The sequence below is a fragment of the Catharus ustulatus genome, chromosome 29, assembly GCF_009819885.2.
Source record: "Catharus ustulatus isolate bCatUst1 chromosome 29, bCatUst1.pri.v2, whole genome shotgun sequence".
Lineage (NCBI taxonomy): Eukaryota > Metazoa > Chordata > Aves > Passeriformes > Turdidae > Catharus > Catharus ustulatus.
Genome location: NC_046249.1, coordinates 960,530 through 982,750, shown reverse-complemented (window position 1 = coordinate 982,750; position 22,221 = coordinate 960,530). Strand labels below are relative to the sequence as shown.

The window sequence follows — 22,221 nt, the reverse complement described above, 5'->3', positions numbered from 1 at the left end:
TGAAGGAGATTGTCTCAGAACCCAAGAGGAATGTTGGAATTTTTTTGACAATCTGGAGCTTGCAGGGTTTTTAATCAGAGTAAAGGACGCTGGGACTGAAATCTTGAACTTGCATTTATTATCAAAGTCAGACTGTTTACATCTGTCAGGTCAACGAGATGCCACAACTACAAAAAAAGATTGTGCACATGGCAGTTCCAATGCAAAAAACCAGTAAAACGGGGGCTCCCCTCGGTTAAAAAAAGGACTTAAAATTACTCCAGAAAGCAACCGGGCTGGGCTGAAGGGCTTTCCATCCAGAGAGCGGGGCGGGGCAGGGCGGGGCAGGGCGGGGCAGGGCGGGGCTCAGGCGTTGCGGTCGATCCGCACGTCGATCTCGCGGCCGCGCAGCTGCAGCCCGTTCATCATGCGGCACGCGCGCTCCGCCACCTCCGGCGACTCGAAGCGCACCACGCCGCAGCCCTTGGACTTGCCGTTCTCCATCTTGATGTCAGCGTACAGCACGTGGCCTGGGGAGAGAGGGGGAGCCTGGAGGGGGAGCCTGGGGTGCTGCACACAGCCCCAGCCCCAAACTTGCTCCTCAAGGTGCTCCCAGCTTGGGTTTGGCACTCCTGGCACTCACCATCCAATCCCAAATCTGCTCCCCATCTGGGCTTTGGCACTCTTCCTCCAATCCCAAATTAGCACCCCAAGGCCTGTTCCCCCCATCCTGCCTTTTGCACTCCTGCACTCTCCATCTAATCCCAAATTTGCATCTCAAGGTGCTCCCCACTTTGGTTTTGGCACTCCTGGCACTCTCTCCACCCAGTCCTAAACCTGCCCCTCAAGGTGCTCCCAGCTTGGGTTTGGCACTGCAGCCACTCTCCAGCTAACCCCAAACCTGCTCCCCATCTTGGCTCTGGCACTCACCATCCAATCCCAAATTTGCACCTCAAGGTGCTCCCCATCTTGGATTTCACACTCCAGTCACTGTCCATGTAATCCCAAATCTGCTCCCCATCCTGCTTTTTGCACTTCTGGCACTCACCATCCAATCCCAAACCTGCTCCCCATCTTGGCTTTGGCACTCCCCAGCTAATCCCAAATCTGCTCCCTGCCTTGGTTTTAGCACTCTACATCCAATCCCAAACCTGCACCTCAAGGTGCTCCCAGCTTGGGTTTTGCACTCCAGCCAATCCCAAACCTGCTCCCCCATCTTGCCTTTTGCACTCCTGTCACTCTCCATCTAATCCCAAATTTGCATCCCAAGGTGTTCCCAGCTTGGGTTTTGCACTCCAGCCAATCCCAAACCTGCTCCCCACCTTGGCTTTGGCACTCTCCCTCCAACCCCAAATTTTCATCTCAAGGTGCTCCCCACCTTGGTTTTGGTACTCCTGGCACTCTCCACCCCGTCCCAAATCTGCACCCCAAGGACCCTCCCCAGCCTGCCTGTGGCACCCAGAGCTCTGGAGGAGCTGGCTGAGGTTTGCCAGGCTGTGGATTTAACCCAGCTCCAGCAGCACCAGGATGTGGAAGCAGAGCTGGAGCCCTGCCTGGAATGGCAGGGACCTTAGAGAGCACCCAGGGACACCCAGAGCCACCTCCTGCTGTCCCAAGCCCTGTCCAGCCTGGCCTTGGGCACTCCCAGGGATCCAGGGGCAGCCACAGCTGCTCTGGGAAATTCCAAGACCTTCCCACCCTCCCAGCCAGGAATTCCATCCCAATCTGACCATTATCAATATTCATTCCTCAGAATGAGGAAAACAACTCACCACATTCATTGAATTTATCTTTCAGCATTTTCCATGTAAAATCAAAAGGCAGCTGTGGGAAGAGAGGAATAAACCATCACTGAGGCTCTGCTGAGCAACCTGCAGGCACCCCCAGCTCCCCAGAAATGGAACCCATCCCATACAGCCACTGCCATGGGGTCACACTCAGCCAGGAGCTCTTCTGGGAAGGAAATGGCTCCAACTCCCCCCAAAATGTGGGGGCATCCAATAAAAGACATTGTGATGGGAAACTGAGCTGGGAGGAGATCAACACAGCAGTGACAATGCACGGCATGGAAGGGCAGGGGTGGGAAAAGGGGGGAGCATGAGAAGGATCCTCACAAATATCTGACAGGAGGGGTACTGAATTCTCACAAGTATCTGACACAGGGGAACTCAATTCTCACAAATATCTGACAGAGGGGTACTCACATTTCTCACAATTATCTGAGAGTGGGGTACTCAATTCTCACAAATATCTGACAGTGGGGAACTCACAATTCTCACAAATATCTGACAGTGGGGTACTTACATTTCTCACAAATATCTGACAGTGGGGAACTCAATTCTCACAAATATCTGACAGTGGGGTTACTCACATTTCTCAGAAATATCTGACACAGGGTACTCACATTTCTCAGAAATATCTGACAGAGGGGTACTCAATTCTCACAAATCTCTGACACAGGGTACTCACATTTCTCACAAATATCTGGTGTTGGATACTCACATTTCTCACAAATATCTGACAGAGGGGAACTCAATTCTCACAAATCTCTGACACAGGGTACTCACATTTCTCACAAATATCTGGCAGGCTTTCCGGGCCACGCCGGCCGCAGGGCCTCCTGCTCCTCCCAGGGACCCTGCAAAATTCCCTGCAAAGTTTCCCCGCTCCATGTCCATGGGGCGCTCGAAGTTGCTGCCCATGGGCAGCCCCATGCGCTCGATGCCAGCCCCCATGCCCTGCCCCATGGGCGGCCCCATCCTCTCCATGTTGGCGGCCCCGATGCGCTCCAGCCCCATCCTGTCCATGGGCGCCGCTCCCATCCTCTCTATCCCCATCCTGTCCATGGGCGGCCCGGGGAGGCGCTCCAGCCCCGCGGGGATGCGCTCCATCACCTGGCCCATGCCCGCGCCCATTCCCGCGGGCACCATGCGCTCCAGCCCCATGCCCATGCGCTCCACGCCCGGCCCCATGCGCTCCACGCCCGGCCCCATCCTGTCCATGGCGCCGCCCACGCGCTCCATGGCGGCGCCCATGCGCTCCAGGCCGAAGCCGATGCCCGAGCCCATGCGCTCCACGCCCGGCCCCATGCGCTCCATGCCCGGCCCCATGCGCTCCAGGCTGGGCGCCAGGTGGTCGATGGCCAGCGGGGCCATGCGCTCCATGCCCGAGCCCATCCTCTCCACGTTGGAGCCCATCCTGTCCAGCACCAGCCCCATCCTGTCGATGTCGGCGCCCACGCGCTCCATGCCGTGCCCCATGCCGGCCGGGATGCGCTCCATGCCCGGGGCCATCCTCTCCATGCCCGGGGCCATCCTCTCCATGCCGGGGATGCTGGCGTTGCCTCCGCCTGCAACACAGTGAGCACAAAAATCAGAACCTGAGCAGCTCTGGGATCCAGCCCCAGCTCCCCCAGCCCAGAGTTCTGCAGCACGAGGAAAGCTCAAACCGGCCCTGCAGAGCTGCCCCAGCCCTGGGAGACCAAAACAAGGAGCTGGAGGTGTTGGACAGAGCCCAAAACAAGGAGCTGGAGGTGTTGGACAGAGCCCAAAACAAGGACCTGGAGCTGGACAGAGCCCAAAACAAGGACCTGGAGGTGTTGGACAGAGCCCAAAGCAAGGAGCTGGAGGTGTTGGACAGAGCCCAAAACAAGGACCTGGAGCTGGACAGAGCCCAAAACAAGGACCTGGAGCTGCTGGACAGAGCCCAAAACAAGGACCTGGAGCTGCTGGACAGAGCCCAAAACAAGGACCTGGAGCTGCTGGACAGAGCCCAAAACAAGGACCTGGAGCTGCTGGACAGAGCCCAAAACAAGGAGCTGGAGCTGCTGGACAGAGCCCAGAGGAGGCCCCAGAGCTGCTCCAGAGCTGCAGTCCCTCTGGGGGTGCTCACCTGGACAGAGAAGCTCCAGGGAGAGTTCAGAGCCCCTGGCAGGGCCTGAAGGTGTTTGATGGACAAGGGATGGATGAACAGGACATCCCCTTCATTCTGAAATCCTGTGCTTTGGTCATTAAAACAAATTAAATCTGGAAACTGATAGGGGAGCTCTGTCTGCTCAGAGGTGTTTGGGTTCAGCTTTGCCTCAGAAATTCTGCAGTTTCATCACTGAGATTGTCCAATGTTTCCAGAGAACAGGTTTGGAAGGGAAATGTGACACAGGCAGCAGGAGAAGCAGGATTTTGTTTTCACTGACAAAAATGCATTTAAAAGCCTGACAGCAAATTCCTACAGATCTAAAATCAGTTTTTTATCTGTATCACCCCCATAATCCCTGTGAGCAGGTCAGGGTGCAAAGCAGGCAGGAAATGGATCTCATTCACTGCACTCACCTATTCCCCTCTCCAGGGTCTCTCCAAAACTCCGGGACATTCCCATCTCATTTCTTCCAAACTCCCTCTCGAATCCCCCTCCCATGGCCCGATCCATCTCTGCAAACACAAGGTGGAAGAGTTTGCAGGGGGTTTATGAGAGAACATTTTACCACAGGAGATTCACAGCACAGGAGGGCTTTTGTGATTTTCTCCTGCTCCTTCTGTGGTGGTTTCAGGAGCCCAAAGCCCCAAGAAAAAGCAAATTTACCCCAGACAGAGCCAGAATGTGTCTGAATAACCCCTCAGGGTACCAATGGATCACTGGGTTTGTGCAGCTCAGAGGTTTGTGCAGTGGAAAAGGCCCAGGTTATCCCCAGAAGTGGGGCTGTGGGAACAGGGACACAGAGATCCGGCACCTACCGCTCATCCTGCCCATGTTCATCCCGGCCGGGAAGCGCCCGAGGTTCTCCATGCCACCAAAGGGACCCTCCATTCCTGAAAAACACATTGGGAATCTTTAGCACACTGCAGCTGCTGCCTCACACCCCTCCCACAGGCACCAGACAACCCAAAGGGGCAGGGTTTGGGCACAGCATTACAAAAACCTTGAATTCACAACCCAAAGGGGACAGGATCTGGGCACAGCATTACAAAAAAAATGGAATCTCAACCCAAAGGGGGCAGATCTGGGCACAGCATTACAAAAAAAAAATGGAATCACAACCCAAAGGGGCAGGATTTGGGCACAGCATTACACAAACCACAGAATGGAATCACAACCCAAAGGGGGCAGATTTGGGTACAGCATTACAAAAAAAAAATGGAATCACAACCCAAAGGGGGCAGGGTTTGGGCACAGCATTACAAAAACCATGAATTCACAACCCAAAGGGGGCAGGGTTCGGGCACAGCATTACAAATACCATGGAATCACAACCCAAGGGCTCAGCATCACAAAAACCACAGAATCAGAGCTGGTTTGGGATTTGAGGATCCATTCCAACCCCCAGGGATGGCACTCCCAGATGTGCTGAGCAGAGGAAGCACAGCTCATGTTTTGTGGGATGTGCCCACCCTCCCCACACCCCTGCAGCAGCTCCAACACCCAAACAGCACCAAATTCCTGCAGAGCTGATTTCCCTGCACACAAACCCCTGCACACACACAGCCCAGGCCAAGCCATGAACAGAACAGAAGCACAGCTTACCTCCCATTTTATTCATTCCAAAGCCCATGCCTTCCATTCCCATTCCTCAAAATAAAAGAGAAAGATTTATATAGCAGGTGTCAGCCAGGAAATTCCACAACTCAAACCACACAACACATCCATGGCTTGGGCTGAAGAGCTTACATGGGATAAACTGAGGAGATTTCAACATTCCTGCTCAGAAAATCAAGCAGCAAAGGGGAAAAACCCACTGGCATTAACATGGAAAGCTGAGTGTGTGCTACTTCTTAGGTGGCTCTTTGAAACTTGTGCTATTTCAACAGATCCTCACCAAAGATTTGCAAGCCCACTAAAAGTGTTAAAAGTGAGAGATGGTTTGGAGTTTCATGGATCTTTGCAGTGTCTGCTGCTCATGCTCAAGAGTCAGAAAATGAGAGCTGTGTCTTGACCACAGTGAAAAATAAAAAAAAAAAGAAAAATGGAGCAGTTGGTTAAATTCAAGTTTCCATTATCAAGCTGAACAAAAAAAAAAAAAACCTCACTTGGTTTTAACATTCCTAAGAAACTACCAACTTTTTGGGGAGGCAAACAAAGCTATCTACCTTCTACACAGCTTAAAGCTCTCATGAAACAAAAGCATAGGAGTAATCTTCTTACCTCCAGGTCTCATGTTGCCCATTCCCATGCCTTTGTTTAAATGATTTGCATCAATAGGTTGACCTCCAGGTCCTAATCCCATGCCAATACCACCAAGACCATCTGAAGGAAATATTCAGATATCAAAAAAGCCTTCTTTCCATAGTTTGACAAAACAGCAAGTTTTATTTCTTAAGTAATTGACTTTCATTCTCCAAAAAAAGCTTGCTGTGTCCCCCCTGTGGGGTGTGTACTGAAAGCAGGGAAGTGTGGAGTAAATCAAGAGTAGATGTGTCTTGAAATAGGCTAAAAACTATCTCCAATGATTTGGTTTGATATTCCAATTTCCACCTCACTGCTCAGAAAACTCGGTTTGGAGCTGACTCCTGAAAAATCACTGGCTAGAACACTGCTTGGTTTGGGCAAAGTCCTCACTGAGGGTGGAGTGGGCAATTTGGGAGTTGCCCTGGACCTGTGCACAGCTCTCACCCTGGCCTGCCTGGGGCTCATTTCCAGCTCTGCCAGGGCTGGGCCCTCGCAGGGCAGAAGTGAAGCGCCAGGAGCAGCCTGGGGTCACTGACAGCCACCGATGGATTGGAGCACACAGCCAGCCTCTCTCTGAGCCAGCACCCTGCAGCTCAGCCTTCCTCAAGGATCCCCAGCCCAAAGAAAGAACAAAAAAACTCTTTTTTAGTTCGTTTTTTTTTTTCCTGAAGCAGGAACAAAGTTCTCAGCCTGGCACAAACAGCAGCTCATGGCATCCTCTGCCTGCAGGATCCCCTCGTTTCCAGCTCAGCACTGAACACAGGAGTGTTGAATCTTGTTTTAAAACAGCACAAGGTGCCCCTGCCCCGCCCCAGGAAAGGCCAAAATCCAGGATTCCAGAGGGATTTAGGGAGGTCCTGAAGAGAGGAACATCCTCAGTGACACTGCTGAGCCCTGGCAGGCACTGGAGCTCAGCTAGGGAGGGACTAATTAATGATTAATCATCAATAATGGGCAATTTAGCAGCACACAACAGGCCTGGCTCCCAGGAAGAGAACAGCATTGTCTGAACTCAGAGAATCCCAGAATCCCAGCCTGGTTTGGGTTGGAAGGGACCTTAAAGCTCCTCCACTGGCAGCCCCACAGCCCAGGCTGCTCAGACAACTCAAACTCCATCCACTGCCCCAATTTAGCTGCATCTGAGCAAATTCAGCCTCCAGCTCTTCCAGTGCCAGCTCTTCTCTTCAGCATTGCAGTGATTCATCCCAGATCACATCCACAGCCTTGGGGCATTCCCAGGGATGGAGACTCCCCAGGAGCTCAGAGCAAACCCTGCCAGGGAAGTTTTCCTCACATCCACGTGCAGTCTGTGGATTCCCACTGCTGGCTCACACTTGATCTTTTAGTTCATTCCAATTCCAGGTTGGAAGGAGCAGCTTGGGCAGCCAATTATTCTGAATTTCCATCTCCTGGGGTTTGGTCGGTGCTTTCTGCATCCTGCCCCTCCAAGCAGAGCCTGGCTCCCTCTTCTTTCCACATTTAATAGATTGGGCAGATCTCCTTTGGGAATTTGAAGGCCTGGAAGACTCCCAGGTGCTGAATTCAGCCCTTCCAATTTAGGGGAAGCATTCCATTGCCAGAACACTGACTGATTCTGTGTTTCCATGAAATCCCCCTGGGAATGGGAGGCACTGGGATCCTGGAATTGCACTGGAGAGCTCTGCAAGCCTTGAGAAGGTGAATGTTTTAAGACAAGCTTCTGGCCATGAGCTGAAAGAAGTATCCAAAAAATCTGAGCAGTTCTTCTTCACTATTTTCCCCCTTCTGAAATGATTGAGGAATTTGGATGCCAGCTTTGCAGAGTTTGTTTTAGTGGGGCTGGGGCTGGCTCCCAGGAGCTGAGCAGCCAAACAAAAGCAGGAGATGTTGGGTCATGCAGGGGACACTTACGAGGGAGCTGCTGGGGCCGCTCTGGAGGGAAGAAATCTCCTTTGGGAAAGGCTCTCTCATCCTACAAGGAATTCAGCACGTTAGAGTCGGCAAGGAAAGCAGGAAATTATCTCCTGATTGTTAAAATTCTGATTTTAAATACAGGAATTAAGTTAAAGCAGTCTTGACTGCAGTTTTGTGTTTTAGCAAAATAATCTGAATTAACCTTCCCTGATCCATCACTTCCATTTCCCCCTCTTGGATCCATCCTTGAAAGCACAGATCCCCCCAGAGGAGGAGATTCCCAGCTCAGGGAGCAGTGGGAGTGGGAATTGGGGGTGTTCTCACCATTTTCACGTGCATGGGTCTGTCAAAGAGCAGCTGCCCATTGAACATTGCTGGGGGCTGTTAAGGATCCTTGCTCAAGCACTGAGGGCTCTGAAGGGAGCACAAAACCCCCCCAGAAAATCCCAACTCCTCAGTCACCACTCCCAGATTATCCCAAACCCTTCTGCCTTCTCCAAAGCAAAACAGCCTTCAAATCCAAATGCAGTGAACATTCAGAAAAAGGCTTTTTGAAATTAAAGAAATGATAAGAACACATTTCTGGGGTAAGATGAAGTTCACAAAGGTACAAAGTGTAACTCTAAGTCAGTCCAAGTGTTTAAATGTTTTCTCAGTCACTGTATCCATTGAAAACAGGGAAAAGTTTGAAGTTTGAAGTGTGCCATGGCAGCAAATCCTCTGCCCAAGTCTGGCTCCCTCAGGGTTTAGTGAAAAAGGGAATTAACACTCAAACAGAAATTTTGGGAAAGGGGGAATATTTTCCTCCTTTTCCTACCATACCCAGGAGTGGAGGGAGCAATACCTGGAATTTTGTTCTGTTTGGATTCTAGGAAGGAAATCACTGCTGGGGCAGTGGAAGGACACAGGGAACAGGAAAACTCCAGCTCCAGGGGCCTTGGCACAGGGACCTTCTCCTTTCCAGCCAATTTTAACACTAATCACAACCCAGAGACACAAACTCATCTGGGATAAAGTACATTTACCCACACAGGAAAGAGACTTTGCTGAAGATCCTGAGCAGACCACAGTAATTCCTCCAAGATGGAATTTTGTCTCCGTTTTGCTTTTCCTTCCATTTTCCCTCCACTACAGCCTGACCTTCCCTGCCCTGGCAATGCCCTCCCCAGGAATGCAGTGTTCTCTGTGCCCTGCTGTGTGTGCAGCCCCCAGCCCTGCCCTGCTGGCTGTGCAGCCCCCTCCCCTCCCCAGCTGGCTGCCAAGGATACAGATGGCCTGCACAGCCTCGATGGCCTGCTCGAAGGTGACGGTGCCGATGCCGCGGCTCTTGCCGTCCTTGTCCTCCAGGATGTCGGCCCTGACCACCACCCCAGCCATGCTGAACACCTCCTTCAGCTTCTTCCAGCCCACCTTGTAGTCCAGCTGCAAAACAGGGCATGGTTGGGAAGGCCAGAGAGAGATTTCCATGAGCAAACAGCGTTAGAGGGCTCCTGTCCTTCCCTGCTATTGGCACTGAAGCTGAGATAAAATTTAATCCAAGGACAGAGGTTTGTTAAAAAATCCCAATTAACAGAGAGCTGAGAAGCACAGAGAATCAACAGGAACTTTTCCTGGAGCCCCCAAGGCTTTTCCCCCCTCAGGGCCCAGCTGAGGGGCTCCCAGGGCAGGGCTGCACTCACGTTGGCCACGAAGACGGTGCTGCCGAGCCGGCCGGCCTGCAGGGCGTGGATGATCTCGTTGGGGATGTTGGGGTTGTTCAGGATGCTGGGGGGGATGTTGATCATGCCAGGGCCACCAGGGCCAGGCCCGATGCCCATCCCTCCTGCTGCCATCACCTTCTGCATGGCCCTCCTGGCGTGCTCCCCGTCAGGGTCCTGAGGGACACAGACACTGAGACCCCTGGGGGACACAGACACTGAGACCCCCCTGGGGGGACACAGACACTGAGACACCCCCCTGGGGGACACAGACACTGAGACCCCTGGGGGACACAGACACTGAGACACCCCTGGGGGACACAGACACTGAGACCCCCCCTGGGGGACACAGACACTGAGACACCCCCTGGGGGACACAGACACTGAGACACCCCCTGGGGGACACAGACACTGAGACACCCCTGGGGGACACACAGACACTGAGACCCCCCTGGGGGGACACAGACACTGAGACCCCCCTGGGGGACACAGACACTGAGACCCCCCTGGGGGACACAGACACTGAGACCCTCCTGGGGGACACACAGACACTGAGACACCCCTGGGGACACAGACACCCCTGGGGGACACAGACACTGAGATCTCCATGGGCAGTGCCAGGCTCAGACAGGCACACAGAGCAGTTCCCTTTATCCCAGGTTTCCCTTTATCCCACCATATCTGCTCCCCAAACAGTTTCCTTTTCATTGGCAATTTGTTTTATTTCAGCCAACACCCAGCACCCTTTATCATTTCAATGATCCCTTTATTACTGGTACCCTTTATTACTGGCACCCTTTATTACTGGCACCCTTTATTATTAAAGGCATTTTTCTGGTTCCCACCGTGTTCATCCATCATTAACACCAACCACAAATCTGCTACAGCTGCTCCAAACCCTGATAAAGCCCCAGAGCCACTGCAGAGGGCCTGGAATGAACTCCAGGACTGGCTGTCAAGAGCAAAGCCATTAGAATGGAAATTCATCTCTGAGGTATTCCAGGGAAGAGCAGATTCTGTGGAATTGGTGGAATCCATTCATTCTGATGCACAACTCTGAGGGAAGTTTGTCAAGAACAAACTCATGGAGATCTCTGTGCCAAATCATTAACACAGAACTGCAATTAAAGCCACACTCCTGCTTTGTCCTCACATGGAGCTTAGGCTTGATAACAAGTTCAGCAGTGGTTAAAATGATGAGAAAAAGTTTTTTTAATCCTATTTAAGTGCTGCTTTGTGTCCATGCCCTCTGAGCCAGCCCTAAACCTTCAACCAGAACTGATTCCCCCTTACCTCTTTCACTTTCAGGGGTCTCCCACCGAGACTGTGCTTGTTGAGAACCTCAGCAGCCTTCTTCATGCTCTCTTCCATCTTGAACTCCACCACCCTGTGGGGACACAGCACACTCAGCTGCCCTGTGTGACAGGAAGCCCGGGGTTTGTGTGGGAATGCAGAGAGGACTTACGCGCATCCCTGGCGAGGCCATCCCCAGGCAGTCACAGGGAGGAGGGAAGAGAGAAGAAATAAAAGTCAGTGAAAGCCCAAACCACACACAAACAGTTCATTATCAAAGCCAAATCACATCAGTTAAGCCCTAGCAGCCAAAATAAATGTAACCTTACACAGGCAAGCCTCCAATACTGGAATTCCATAATTTCTGATTCCTGAACAGGACTAACCTGGGGTCCCTTGTGACAAACACTAAATCCCGACTCTCCGAGAAATGCCACACGCTGCTGTGACCTGCTCTTCCCTGCATACAGCACAACCCTCCACACTCTCACCCTACATCCATCTCCTCCAGGACACTTGGAGTGCTCCTGCTCTCCTCCCTGACCCTGGACCCAAGGCCCATGAAGGCACTGAACTTTACATGGAGGAATTTACCTGGCTCTGCTGGCCCAGGAAATTGCAGCCTGGCCCTTCCAAACTCAGCCAAAGCACTCGAGTGACTTTTCCAAAGCACAGGAATATTCCAGAGCCCTGCCCTGCCCTGCCTGCTGGGCTCCAGGGTGACACTGCCAACGCCAACACGCGGGGAACAGCTCCTGGCTGCAGAACAGCTCCTGGCTGCAGAACAGCTCCTGGCTGCAGAGCCCACCCCTCCTCCCATCCCACAGCACTGCTGACCTAGAGCCACTGCACATCCACACTCTGAGCCTCCCTGGCCTCCTGTCCAGCACACAGAAACATTGCAGGTAGAAAATCCACAAAGAAACTCTCAAACACTTACCCTTGACTTTCCTTCAGCGTCCATTAAGAGCTCCACGTATGTTACCTCACCAACTACAAATCAGATTCCAGACGACACAGATACCAAGGGAGAAAAGCCAAGAAAACAATGGGAATTTAGAACAATCAACAACCGTGTATGGAGCCTCTGCCTTATAAGAAAGCCCAGAAACACTCCGTGTTCTCTAGACCACAAACTGGACAATTACAGGTATGCAGTAAAGGTTTCAAGCACTTTAGTATGTTCTTGGTTTTCCTCCACCTCAAAAAGTCAGAGATTTCTGCAGCTCCCTGCATCTTCAGTGCCCTGAGTTACCTGAGGCAATCCAAGCCATGGGGGAGGCTGCAGGAACAAGTTTCCCTCACTTCCCACTCTAAAATCCAGGATTTCAAGGGATTTGTTTTTCTCAGGATTTAAAGACAAAAAAGGAGTCACAGTGAACCAACAGACCGAGACATCACTGCCTGCCTGCTGTTCATTTTTTTGTTAAGCCACAATCAATTCCACTTTAGCATTAAAATCTGCCACATTTGCTCTCAAGACAAAACTGTCAACAGCAAAAGGCAAAAGTGCATGGAAAACTCCACCTGCCCTTCCCTCCCAGGGCTGGGATTGCCTCTCTAGGATAAACAACCCTGGCAGGGACTCCAGAATGCAACTACCCAGATGGCTGCTGCCTTTGAAGGACTGGCACACAGAACAATGGAGCAAACACTCTATTTTCAAAGAAATTTCCCTTCTGGTTTTAGAAGTCCTGAGGTTTAAATTTAAACCAGGACTCCAAGCTGCATGATGTGGACAGTGGAACGTTTTATTTGTGGGAAACCACGAGTGTGAACAGTTTAACTGGAGTGAGGAGCTGGGGTTTCACAAGGGCTCAGCCTGAGCTGCCCAAAGCACCTCACAGGACACTGGGAATCACTGTGCTAAACTGGCAGCCTGGAAGGCTTCTCTTGAAGCTGGAAAAAAAAGGAATGTTCAATGAAACCACTGATTTTTCATCTCCATTTCTTATTTTAAACAGTAATTTAGCAGTGAGAGCGTTCCAGCCAGACAAGAGGATGAACAGCTCTGATCCACTCCTGCTTTTGGGAGGACAGTGAGGCTGGAAAGGGCTGAGAGGTCCCTGTGAAAGGGACTCCATGGAGTGTCCATCATCAGATCCATGTTGGTCTGGATCCCAATTCCAGCCTCCAGTCCCTGGGAGCTCACCCAGCCCACCTGGGACTGTCCCCAGGGAGTCCTGAGGGGTTCAGCATTCCCAGCAGGTTCTGTCACCATCCAGCTCAACAGCAGCAGCCAGAGCCCAGCCAGACACACCTGGGGCTGGGATCCACCAGGGGAGCTCAGTCCAAAACCTCTGTGAGGCACAGCCCCAGGGCTGGCACTGCCTCAACCTGCACAGCCCCCAGAGCCAGAGATCTCCTGTCCCAGCAACAGCCCCTGCAGTGAAATTCTCCTGTCCCAGCCACAGTCCCTGGAGCCAGGGCTCTCCTGTCCCAGCCACAGCCTCAGGTGTGGCACTGCCTCAACCTGCACAGCCCCTGGAGTGAGACTCTCCTGTCCCAGGCACAGCCCCCAGAGCCAGGGCTCTTCTGTCCCGGCCACAGCCTCAGGGCTGGCACTGCCTCAACCTGCAGTCCTGGAGTGAAATTCTCCTGTCCCAGCCAGAGCCTCACATGTGGCACTGCCTGAACCTGCAGAGTCCCCAGGGCCAGAGCTCTCCTGTCCCAGCCACAGCCCCAGGGCTGGCACTGCCTCAACCTGCACAGCCCCCAGAGTGAGACTCTCCTGTCCCAGCCAGAGCCTCAGGGCTGGCACTGCCTGAACCTGCAGAGTCCCCAGGGCCAGAGCTCTCCTGTCCCAGCCAGAGCCCCCAGACTGAAATTCTCCTGTCCCAGTCAGAGCCTCAGGGCTGGCACTGCCTGAACCTGCAGAGTCCCCAGGGCCAGAGCTCTCCTGTCCCAGTCACAGCCCCTGGGGTGAGGCTCTCCTGTCCCAGCCCCAGCCCCTGGGGTGAGGCTCTCCTGTCCCAGTCACAGCCCCTGGGGTGAGGCTCTCCTGTCCCAGGCACAGCCCCTGGGGTGAGGCTCTCCTGTCCCAGCCCCAGCCCCTGCAGTGAGGCTCTCCTGTCCCAGGCACAGCCCCTGGGGTGAGGCTCTCCTGTCCCAGCCCCAGCCCCTGGAGTGAAATTCTCCTGTCCCAGGCACAGCCCCTGGGGTGAGGCTCTCCTGTCCCAGTCACAGCCCCTGGGGTGAGGCTCTCCTGTCCCAGTCACAGCCCCTGGGGTGAGGCTCTCCTGTCCCAGCCACAGCCCCTGGGGTGAGGCTCTCCTGCCCCAGCCCCTCACCTGCACCTCCTCACACACAAACCCCCCAGGACTCTGCCAAGCCTGGGCATGTCCAGCACAACTGAACACCTGCTCTTGCAGCCAACCCCTGACTCTGAACCACAACATCTCCACGAGTCTCTTGGGAAGTTGAGTCTGTGCCAGCTTTGCTCAGAGTTTCCTGCTGGGGCTTTACAGACACATTAAAATCCAAATATCCAGCCTGAAGTGGCTGCTTCCCCTTGAAGGACACCTGAACGTCCTGAAGAGCCCCAATTTCAGAACAGCAGGAGGGGAATGACACACTCAGAGCAACAGCCCAGAACCACTGCCATGAAAATGGATTAAATTCACCTGAAAATGTGTGAGAGGAGCCAAGCCAGCCCCTCTGCCAGCAGATCACTGTCTGCCAAACTGGCAAAGGAAACATTTTTAAAGAAGCTGGGCTGGGTCACATTTTATTTGGAGTTTTGGGGGTTTTTTTTTCTAGATCCCAAACCACAGAATGCCATGGAAAAGTAGCAGGAGCAGATATCCATGTGCTAGACCAGGATAAACCAGTGATCCTGGCAGGATTCCCTTCTGGGAACAGCTGGATTCTGCCAGGGAGCAGCTGGATTCTGCCAAGGAACAGCTGGATTCTGCCAAGGAACAGCTGGATTCTGCCAAGGAACAGCCCACAGTCACAAGTGGAGAAATTTCATCCAAGCACAAAAATTGCAACTTCAGGAGCCTCCCAAGGGAGGAAACTTCCAAAAAACACCAGCTCCAAGTCACTGCAGGTTTAATTAAGGAACACATTCCCTGTGGTGTCTAAGTGCACAGGAAAGTGATTTATGGATTTATTTAAACCTCATGTTTTAGGATTGGAAATGCAGCTTTTCCCAAACCAAGAGACTGGAGCAGCATTTACTGCAGTAACCAGAAATCCAGACTGAAGGAAGCCTCAGTGTTATTTATCACAGGGATATTTTTCCTTCCCTTTAAAATTTTGTGTCACTTCCCAAAGTTCACCAGTACAGAAAATGCCAATGTTCAAGCTGGGCTGCTCTCCCCAGAACTCTGCAGGGGCTCCCCAGGAAGTTCAGATCAGGATCCCCAGGGTGACCTGAGCCCTGCAGACACATTGGGCACTCCCCAGAACAAGCTCAGACAGAAATGCCAACTTTAGGTTGGGCAGTTTGATTTTAACAGTTTGTGACAAGCCCAAGAGCTCTGAGAGTGTGAGAGGAGCAGGGAGGGAAGGGGAGCAAGCCCAGAACTGGGGAAATGTTTTACAGCAGCTCTTCCTTGGCCTCCAGGGCCAGAAATAAACACTGAGCAGGGAAGGAAGCCCCAAACTGGCTGGAGCTCCTCATCTTCTGAGGGATCCAGGAGGATCAAACACTTCACACTCCCAGCAGAGCTGGCCACAGCTCCTCCCTCATTTACAGCTACAGCCTGGGACAGACAACCCTGCAAGGTTACAGGGAGCTGGGGAGAGAAGAGCAGCAGGTTTGACACTTGCAAAGCTTTAAAAGGGAGAGGGAAAACCTTCCCAAAGCAGAGAGAACAGTTCTGTCACAAATGGGGAAGGGAAACTTCCCTTCTGCAAGAGGACACCCAGAATAAGTGGGGAGTTTGGCTCCTGGAGAGCTCAGGCAGCAGAGGGAGTGAGAAGCTCAGGGCTGAGATTCCTTGGAAAGATTCAGAAAGCCCAAGGGAAACAGAGCAACTCATCAGAGACTTCAGCAAAGGGAAGGGGGAGCAGGGCAAGGGTGGAACTGCACATTCCTCCCCCATCCCTCCCTGACTGCCCACACTGAGCAAATCTGGGGACTCTGTGTCACCAGAACTGGCACTGGGACACCAGCAAGAGCCACAGGCTCATCCTCAGGAGGTCACCAAGCCTCCAAACTCCTGGAGGTTCAGCAGGAAGGCAGCACGTGGGGTTTAGCAGCTGCTCCTCTGCAGGGAATTCAGGCTGGGAGAGCTTTGCTGCTGCTTTGGGCTGTGCTGGAGAAGGGAGTGTGGGACAGTCCTGCCCACAGGGGACAGAGCCCGTGGGACAGCCCTGCCCAGAAGGGACAGAGCCTTTGGGACAGCCCTGCCTGCACAGAGGGGACAGAGCCCGTGGGACAGCCCTGATCACAGGGGACAGAGCCCGTGGGACAGCCCTGCCTGCACAGAGGGGACAGAGCCCTTGGGATAGCCCTGCACAGAGGGGACAGAGCCCGTGGGACAGCCCTGCCTGCACACAGGGGACAGAGCCCGTGGGACAGCCCTGCCCACAGGGGACAGAGCCCGTGGGACAGCCCTGCACAGAGGGGACAGAGCCCGTGGGACAGCCCTGCACAGAGGGGACAGAGCCCGTGGGACAGCCCTGCACAGAGGGGACAGAGCCCGTGGGACAGCCCTGCCTGCACAGAGGGGACAGAGCCCGTGGGACAGCCCTGACTGCACACAGGGGACAGAGCCCGTGGGACAGCCCTGCCTGCACACAGGGGACAGAGCCCGGCCCTCCTGCACTGCTCCTGGCACACCCTGCCCATGGAACCGCTCTAATTACAGTCATTAACTGCCCACACAATGTGACAATTCCTGTCTCCTGTCACTGCTCACCCCTCTCCTTGCACTCTGTTCCTTCTGCTACTTTGGGCAGACAGAAGAGTAAAACACAAAATCCTGCATTTCCTAAAGGAACCAATAAAACCTGGAACTCAGATCCCAGTGTTTTGCTGCCACCAACATCCCCACGTTTGTCCCCAGGTGTGGGGACAGATCAGGACACGTTCCCAGCATTCAGGCCCTTCCATGGAAAGCCTTTCCCAAATCCTCCAGCACTGCTGCTCAGTGGGTTTGGTAACACCTTGTGTCTGCCAGCCAAAACCAGGGAGTTCCAAACAAGAACATCTCTTCATTGCATTACCAACATCCCCACTGCATACCTGTAATTGAGTTTCTCCAAGCAATGCACTGGGATGCCCGAGGGGACACAGAGGTGGCACCTGGAGCAGCCTGGCCACTGCCAGGACCAGCAGCAGCTCCTGCACACACGGCACCTCCCCAGCTCCTGTGCTACAGCCCTGCAGGGCCCTCACACACCCAGGGTTTCCCCTTGGGCACAGAATTCCACCTGCTCCCAGAGCCTGGGACCTTTGGCCTGGCTGTTCTTACACTTCCAAAGCAAGAATTCCACGGGCAGGTTCCTGGGGTTTGGAACTGCTCTGCCTTGGGGCAAGGACTGAGAGCAGCAGCTTGGGAGAAGTCCAGAACAACTCCACAGCAAATCCAAACTGTTGGATTCACCAGCAGTGCCAAAGCCCAGGAAGGACGAGCCCAGTTTGAGCAGGACAAGCCCTGCAGCCAGAAGGAAGAGGCTCCAACGCTCCCCTAGGATCTGCTGGAAGCAGGAAACAAGCTGAGCCCGGCCTCTGCCATCCACAGGAACTGGAGAGAGCCCAGCAGACACTGGGGACGGGACTCACACAGCACACACTGGACACCTCCACACCTGGAGACCCAGAGCAGCCTCGGGGCAGCTCAGGCTCCTTCCATAAGCAGGGCCTGTTCCAGCAGCCCTCAGGCTGACACTGCTGCCAGGACACAGCAGCGCTGCTGGCCCTCAAACAGCCCCTAATTAGGGAAGGTTCCCAGTGCTCCCAGTCCCGACGGCCGTTCCACTGACTCAGTTCCCTTTTGCCTCCAAAGACAAACGTTTGAAACCCTCTGGAACTTTGTTTTCCCCTTCTTCAGGCCACACCTCAAGCACCTGAGCTGTCAGTCCTTACCCAGCTCCAGCACAACGACCACTGCCCACTACCCTGGCTGAGGCTCTGCATCCAGAAGTGCCCCACAGGAAATGTTGTGCTGAACTCGGTTTAGACACTTGGAGGCTGGAGAAGCCAAGGATTTTCACTGCACTCCCAAGGTGACTTGAAAACCAGAAAGCTGGGCACCAGCCTGAAGAAATGACACTAATTTAGACTTGTCACCACCCGAGTGCTCGGCTCAATCTCTTCATCTTCCTCAAGAGATGACGAGGTCAGGTCAGCAAAGGCAGCTCCCATCCACATGGGAATGAGAGGGAACTGTGGAGGGGGGAACACCACAAACCTGATTTCCAAAGCCTGATCCTGCTGCAGCACATCCAAAGCACCAACCTGATTTTGCAGGTCACCCTTACACACATTGAACTGCAACCAATGGCAGAATGGCTCCTGAAGCCATCAAACCCCTCCGAGTGTGGGGACACACCAGAGCAGGACCGAACACCTGAATGCCCAAAAAACATTAAAATGCTTCAGAGAGTTCTGCTTTGCACTTCAAGGCTAAAACCTGCTGCAAGCCTGGGGCTGGATCCCTAAGGAAAACACTGCTGATCCCAGGATGAGGCTCCAGCAGCTGCATGCCAGAGGCTCCACAGGAACCATCCCATGGAAGGCTGCCAGGGACCGAGCTCGTGCAACACCCAGCGAGGCTTCGGGAGGAGCTTTCCCAAACTCCTGCAGCCACAGCTGCGAGTGCTGAGCTACAGACAGGGCTGGAGCACAGGGCAGCCTGGGCCACCCAGCTGCACTTTACCTTTCTCTTTGACCAGGTCCTTCAGCGACTGCCACTTGACGTCGAAGGGGATGTTGGTGATGAAGGCTCGGTAGCGCTTGGCGGGGCTGGCGTAGGGCTCGAAGCGATTCCCTCCCCTCTTCATCCCCTTCTCCTTCTTCTTCTCGTTGGGGGTCGGGCGCTCGCCGTCGCTGCGGGAGAGAGAGCACGGGGTGAGCTCAGAGCCTGTGAGGATGGGGTGAGCCCAGAGCCTGTGAGGATGGGGTGAGCTCAGAGCCTGTGAGAATGGGGTGAGCTCAGAGCCTGTGAGGATGGGGTGAGCTCAGAGCCTGTGAGGATGGGGTGAGCTCAGAGCCTGTGAGAATGGGGTGAGCTCAGAGCCTGTGAGGATGGGGTGAGCTCAGAGCCTGTGAGGATGGGGTGAGCTCAGAGCCTGTGAGAATGGGGTGAGCCCAGAGCCTGTGAGGATGGGGTGAGCTCAGAGCCTGTGAGGATGGGGTGAGCCCAGAGCCTGTGAGAATGGGGTGAGCCCAGAGCCTGTGAGAATGGGGTGAGCCCAGAGCCTGTGAGAATGGGGTGAGCCCAGAGCCTGTGAGAATGGGGTGAGCCCAGAGTAGGCTGGAGAGAAGGAACCCCAGAGCCCATGAGAATGGGGTGAGCCCACAGCCTGTGAGAATGGGGTGAGCCCAGAGCCTGTGAGTGTGGAGTGAGCCCAGAGCAGGCTGGAGGGAAGGGATCCCAGAGCCCATCCCATCTCAGAGCCTGTGAGTGTGGAGTGAGCTCAGAGCAGGCTGGAGAAAAGGGATCCAGAGCCCCTGAGCGTGGGGTGAGCCCAGAGCCAGCTGGAGAAAAGGAACCCCAGAGCCCATAAGTGTGGGGTGAGCCCAGAGCCCCTGAGCGTGGGGTGAGCTCAGAGCCAGCTGGAGAGAAGGAACCCCAGAGCCCATCCCATCTCAGAGCCCGTGAGAATGGGGTGAGCTCAGAGCAGGCTGGAGAAAAAGGATCCCAGAGCCCACGAGTGTGGGGTGAGCCCAGAGCAGGCTGGAGGGAAGGAACCCCAGAGCCCATGAGAATGGGGTGAGCTCAGAGCAGGCTGGAGGGAAGGAACCCCAGAGCCCATCCCATCCCAAAAGGAAAAAACCAAACACCTCAGCCTCATCTTACATAATTCCCTTTGCTAATCCCATTATCTCCCTGCTCCCTCAGTGCTGCTGGAGAAGATGCACCAACACATCTTGAGGAGGAATTCAGAACACACCAGATAAAAGAGCTGAGGTTTCTACAATCTCAATCCTGAGTTTTTCCCAGCCTAGCACCTGGGCAGATTCCAGGCCAGAAATCCCAGCTCCATCCCTTCAATCCCTGAACAGACACAACAGCCTGCAGGGAAAAAGCAAATTAAGAATGTAGAGGCTTCTGCAGGTTTGTATTTGAGTGTGTTCCCTGTTTCCTTCACCCAGCAGCAAAGCTCCTCCAGACTCAGGGATGGGAATTTTCCAGTCTTTCTCTCAGTTAACTTTTTAAAAGCTTCCTAATTAATGAAGTAATTAAAACTCCAAAATTAGATTTGAAATGGGACAATCCTATTCCCACCCTCATTTCTGTTTGGTTGCTGAAATAACACAAAATGTTGCAGTTGTGTTAAAGGCTGCACTCAGATTTTGGTGGTTGCTCCTCAAACTGCATTTCCCCAAGGCCACTGGGACTGTGCTGTGCAAGTGAGAGCTGGATATTCCAAACAAAACCACACCTGCAGACACAACAAACTCCCTGCAGGCATCCCAAATGGAACAAGGTCGGGAAAAACAAAATCACAGCACAGAGATGTCTGTATTTACACTCCCAGGAATAACCGTGCAGACAAAGTGCTGATTGCACGTTCCCAGGAGTGGTGGGAACATCCTTCCCTACCCTGGATTCCCTGTTCCTGGGATCAGGGATGGCTCTGTCCCTGCCTGGCTCAAGCTGCACATCAATAAAGTTGTGTCTGACAGTATTTTACTGCCCAAAGTCTGACTGTTCTTCAATGGGAAAAAAAAAACAAAAACAAAACAACAAACCGGATATTTTCCCCCCAAAGCAGAACAGGTTCCTGGTCTCGACAAACTCAAACCCAAGTCCAACCTCGAGTGTGCCCCAGGAATCACAGCGCACCAGGTTCAACCCGATTCTTATCAGCCCAGCACGAAACTGAGGCCACAAACGCCCTGAGGGAGAGAAGTCCTTTCTATTCCATGGATTCCCTACCAAAACCGGCTTTGCCAACTGTGCAATTTTCACCCAGCACCACCATGAGGAAGTGAGAAGCAGCCGAGGCTTTTTCTGCCGTTCATCCCCACGATTACAGAGGCGGAACTGCAGCGCTGCTGGCTTTGGTTTAAATTTCTGCACCATTTTATCGACAGCAGCCTCCGGGGTTGCGCAATCCCTCCCCGGCACCACCTCAAACTCTCACCCTCGAGGTGTTGGCGCTCCTAAATCCCCTCACGCGTAACTCAGCCCCAACACTGGGCTCCAAAGCGGGCAGCAGGACGAGAGCAGCCGAGTTATCACAACTTACTGACAGCAAAAACAGTAATAAACTTCAACACCCGCACGCTAGCACAGCCTGCTCCTCCCGGGGAGGCCTGAACTCCACAAGGCTCAGCCGCTTTTCCAGGGCACGGGGATGAGCCCGGGGCTCCCCGAGGAGGCCTGAACTCCACAAGGCTCAGCCGCTTTTCCAGGGAACGGGGATGAGCCCAGCGCTCCCTGAGGAGGCCTGAACTCCACAAGGCTCAGCCGCTTTTCCAGGGGACGGGGATGAGCCCGGGGCTCCTCGGGGAGGCCTGAACTCCACAAGGCTCAGCCGCTTTTCCAGGGGACGGGGATGAGCCCGGAGCTCCCTGCCCGCCAGGCCCGGGCCCAGCGCGATGCGGCCTCGGAGGCGCCTCCGGGGCGGCCCCGCCCGGGATCCCGAGGTGTGCCCGGAGGGAGCAGCGGCCGCAGCGCCAGGGGCGGCCCCGCACCGGTAACGGCCTCACCGGGCCCCGCCGCCCTCAGGCCGGGCCCAGGCGCGGGGAGGCCGCACGCGGCCCCACCGGCAGCGCGGCCCCTCACAGCCCCCCTACCTCTTAGGGGGCGGCCCCCCCGCGCCGGCCGCCCCGTTGGGCGCTGGCGGAGCCGCCGCTGTGGCCGCGGCCGCTGCCGGGGGCGGCTCCATTTTCCCGGGGGCGTTTTGCGAGGCCGCGGCCGCCGCCATTTCCCAGCGCGTCCTTTGTGTGGGGAGCGCGGGGCACGACGGGACGGCGCCGCAGGCCGGGCCGCCAGGGGGCGCCGCGCCGCTCATGCGCGCGAGGGGGAACGAGCGGTGGGAAAGGCGCGTGGGGCGCTGCGCATGCGCAGTGCGG

The 22,221-nt window shown here is 54.4% G+C and overlaps 1 protein-coding gene across 3 annotated transcripts; it reads right to left on the bottom strand.

The window, feature by feature from the left end:
* Positions 1 to 96: 96 nt before the first annotated feature.
* On the bottom strand, positions 97 to 22,099 carry HNRNPM (heterogeneous nuclear ribonucleoprotein M). 3 transcript variants are annotated; one of them, XM_033082110.2, is made up of 16 exons: positions 21,943 to 22,099; positions 18,854 to 19,023; positions 11,962 to 12,014; positions 11,194 to 11,201; positions 11,022 to 11,115; positions 9,711 to 9,905; positions 9,300 to 9,453; positions 8,356 to 8,405; positions 8,029 to 8,089; positions 6,115 to 6,216; positions 5,497 to 5,541; positions 4,710 to 4,784; positions 4,308 to 4,406; positions 2,547 to 3,328; positions 1,752 to 1,803; positions 97 to 509 (listed from the first exon to the last, which is right to left on the bottom strand). In XM_033082110.2, exons 1-16 carry the CDS (start codon positions 22,071 to 22,073, stop codon positions 346 to 348), a joined length of 2,235 nt encoding a protein of 744 aa, XP_032938001.2. In that variant the 5' UTR covers positions 22,074 to 22,099; the 3' UTR covers positions 97 to 345. The 3 variants fall into 3 exon arrangements, with proteins under 3 accessions (XP_032938001.2, XP_032938003.2, XP_032938004.1); XM_033082112.2 differs by lacking the exon at positions 6,115 to 6,216; XM_033082113.1 differs by lacking the exons at positions 11,962 to 12,014; positions 21,943 to 22,099 and having other exon boundaries at positions 18,854 to 18,936.
* Between the last annotated feature and the right edge of the window lie 122 nt (positions 22,100 to 22,221).

Coding starts and splice junctions, on each gene's coding strand:
- HNRNPM (XM_033082110.2), bottom strand. CDS start 22,073: ATGGCGGCGGCCGCGGCCTCGCAAAACGCCCCCGGGAAAATGGAGCCG. Junction 8,406..9,299: donor CGAGGCTGTGCAGGCCATCT/GTATCCTTGGCA, acceptor AACAGCCCCCAG/CAATGTTCAATGGGCAGCTG. Junction 6,217..8,028: donor GCGGCCCCAGCAGCTCCCTC/GTAAGTGTCCCC, acceptor TATTTCCTTCAG/ATGGTCTTGGTGGTATTGGC.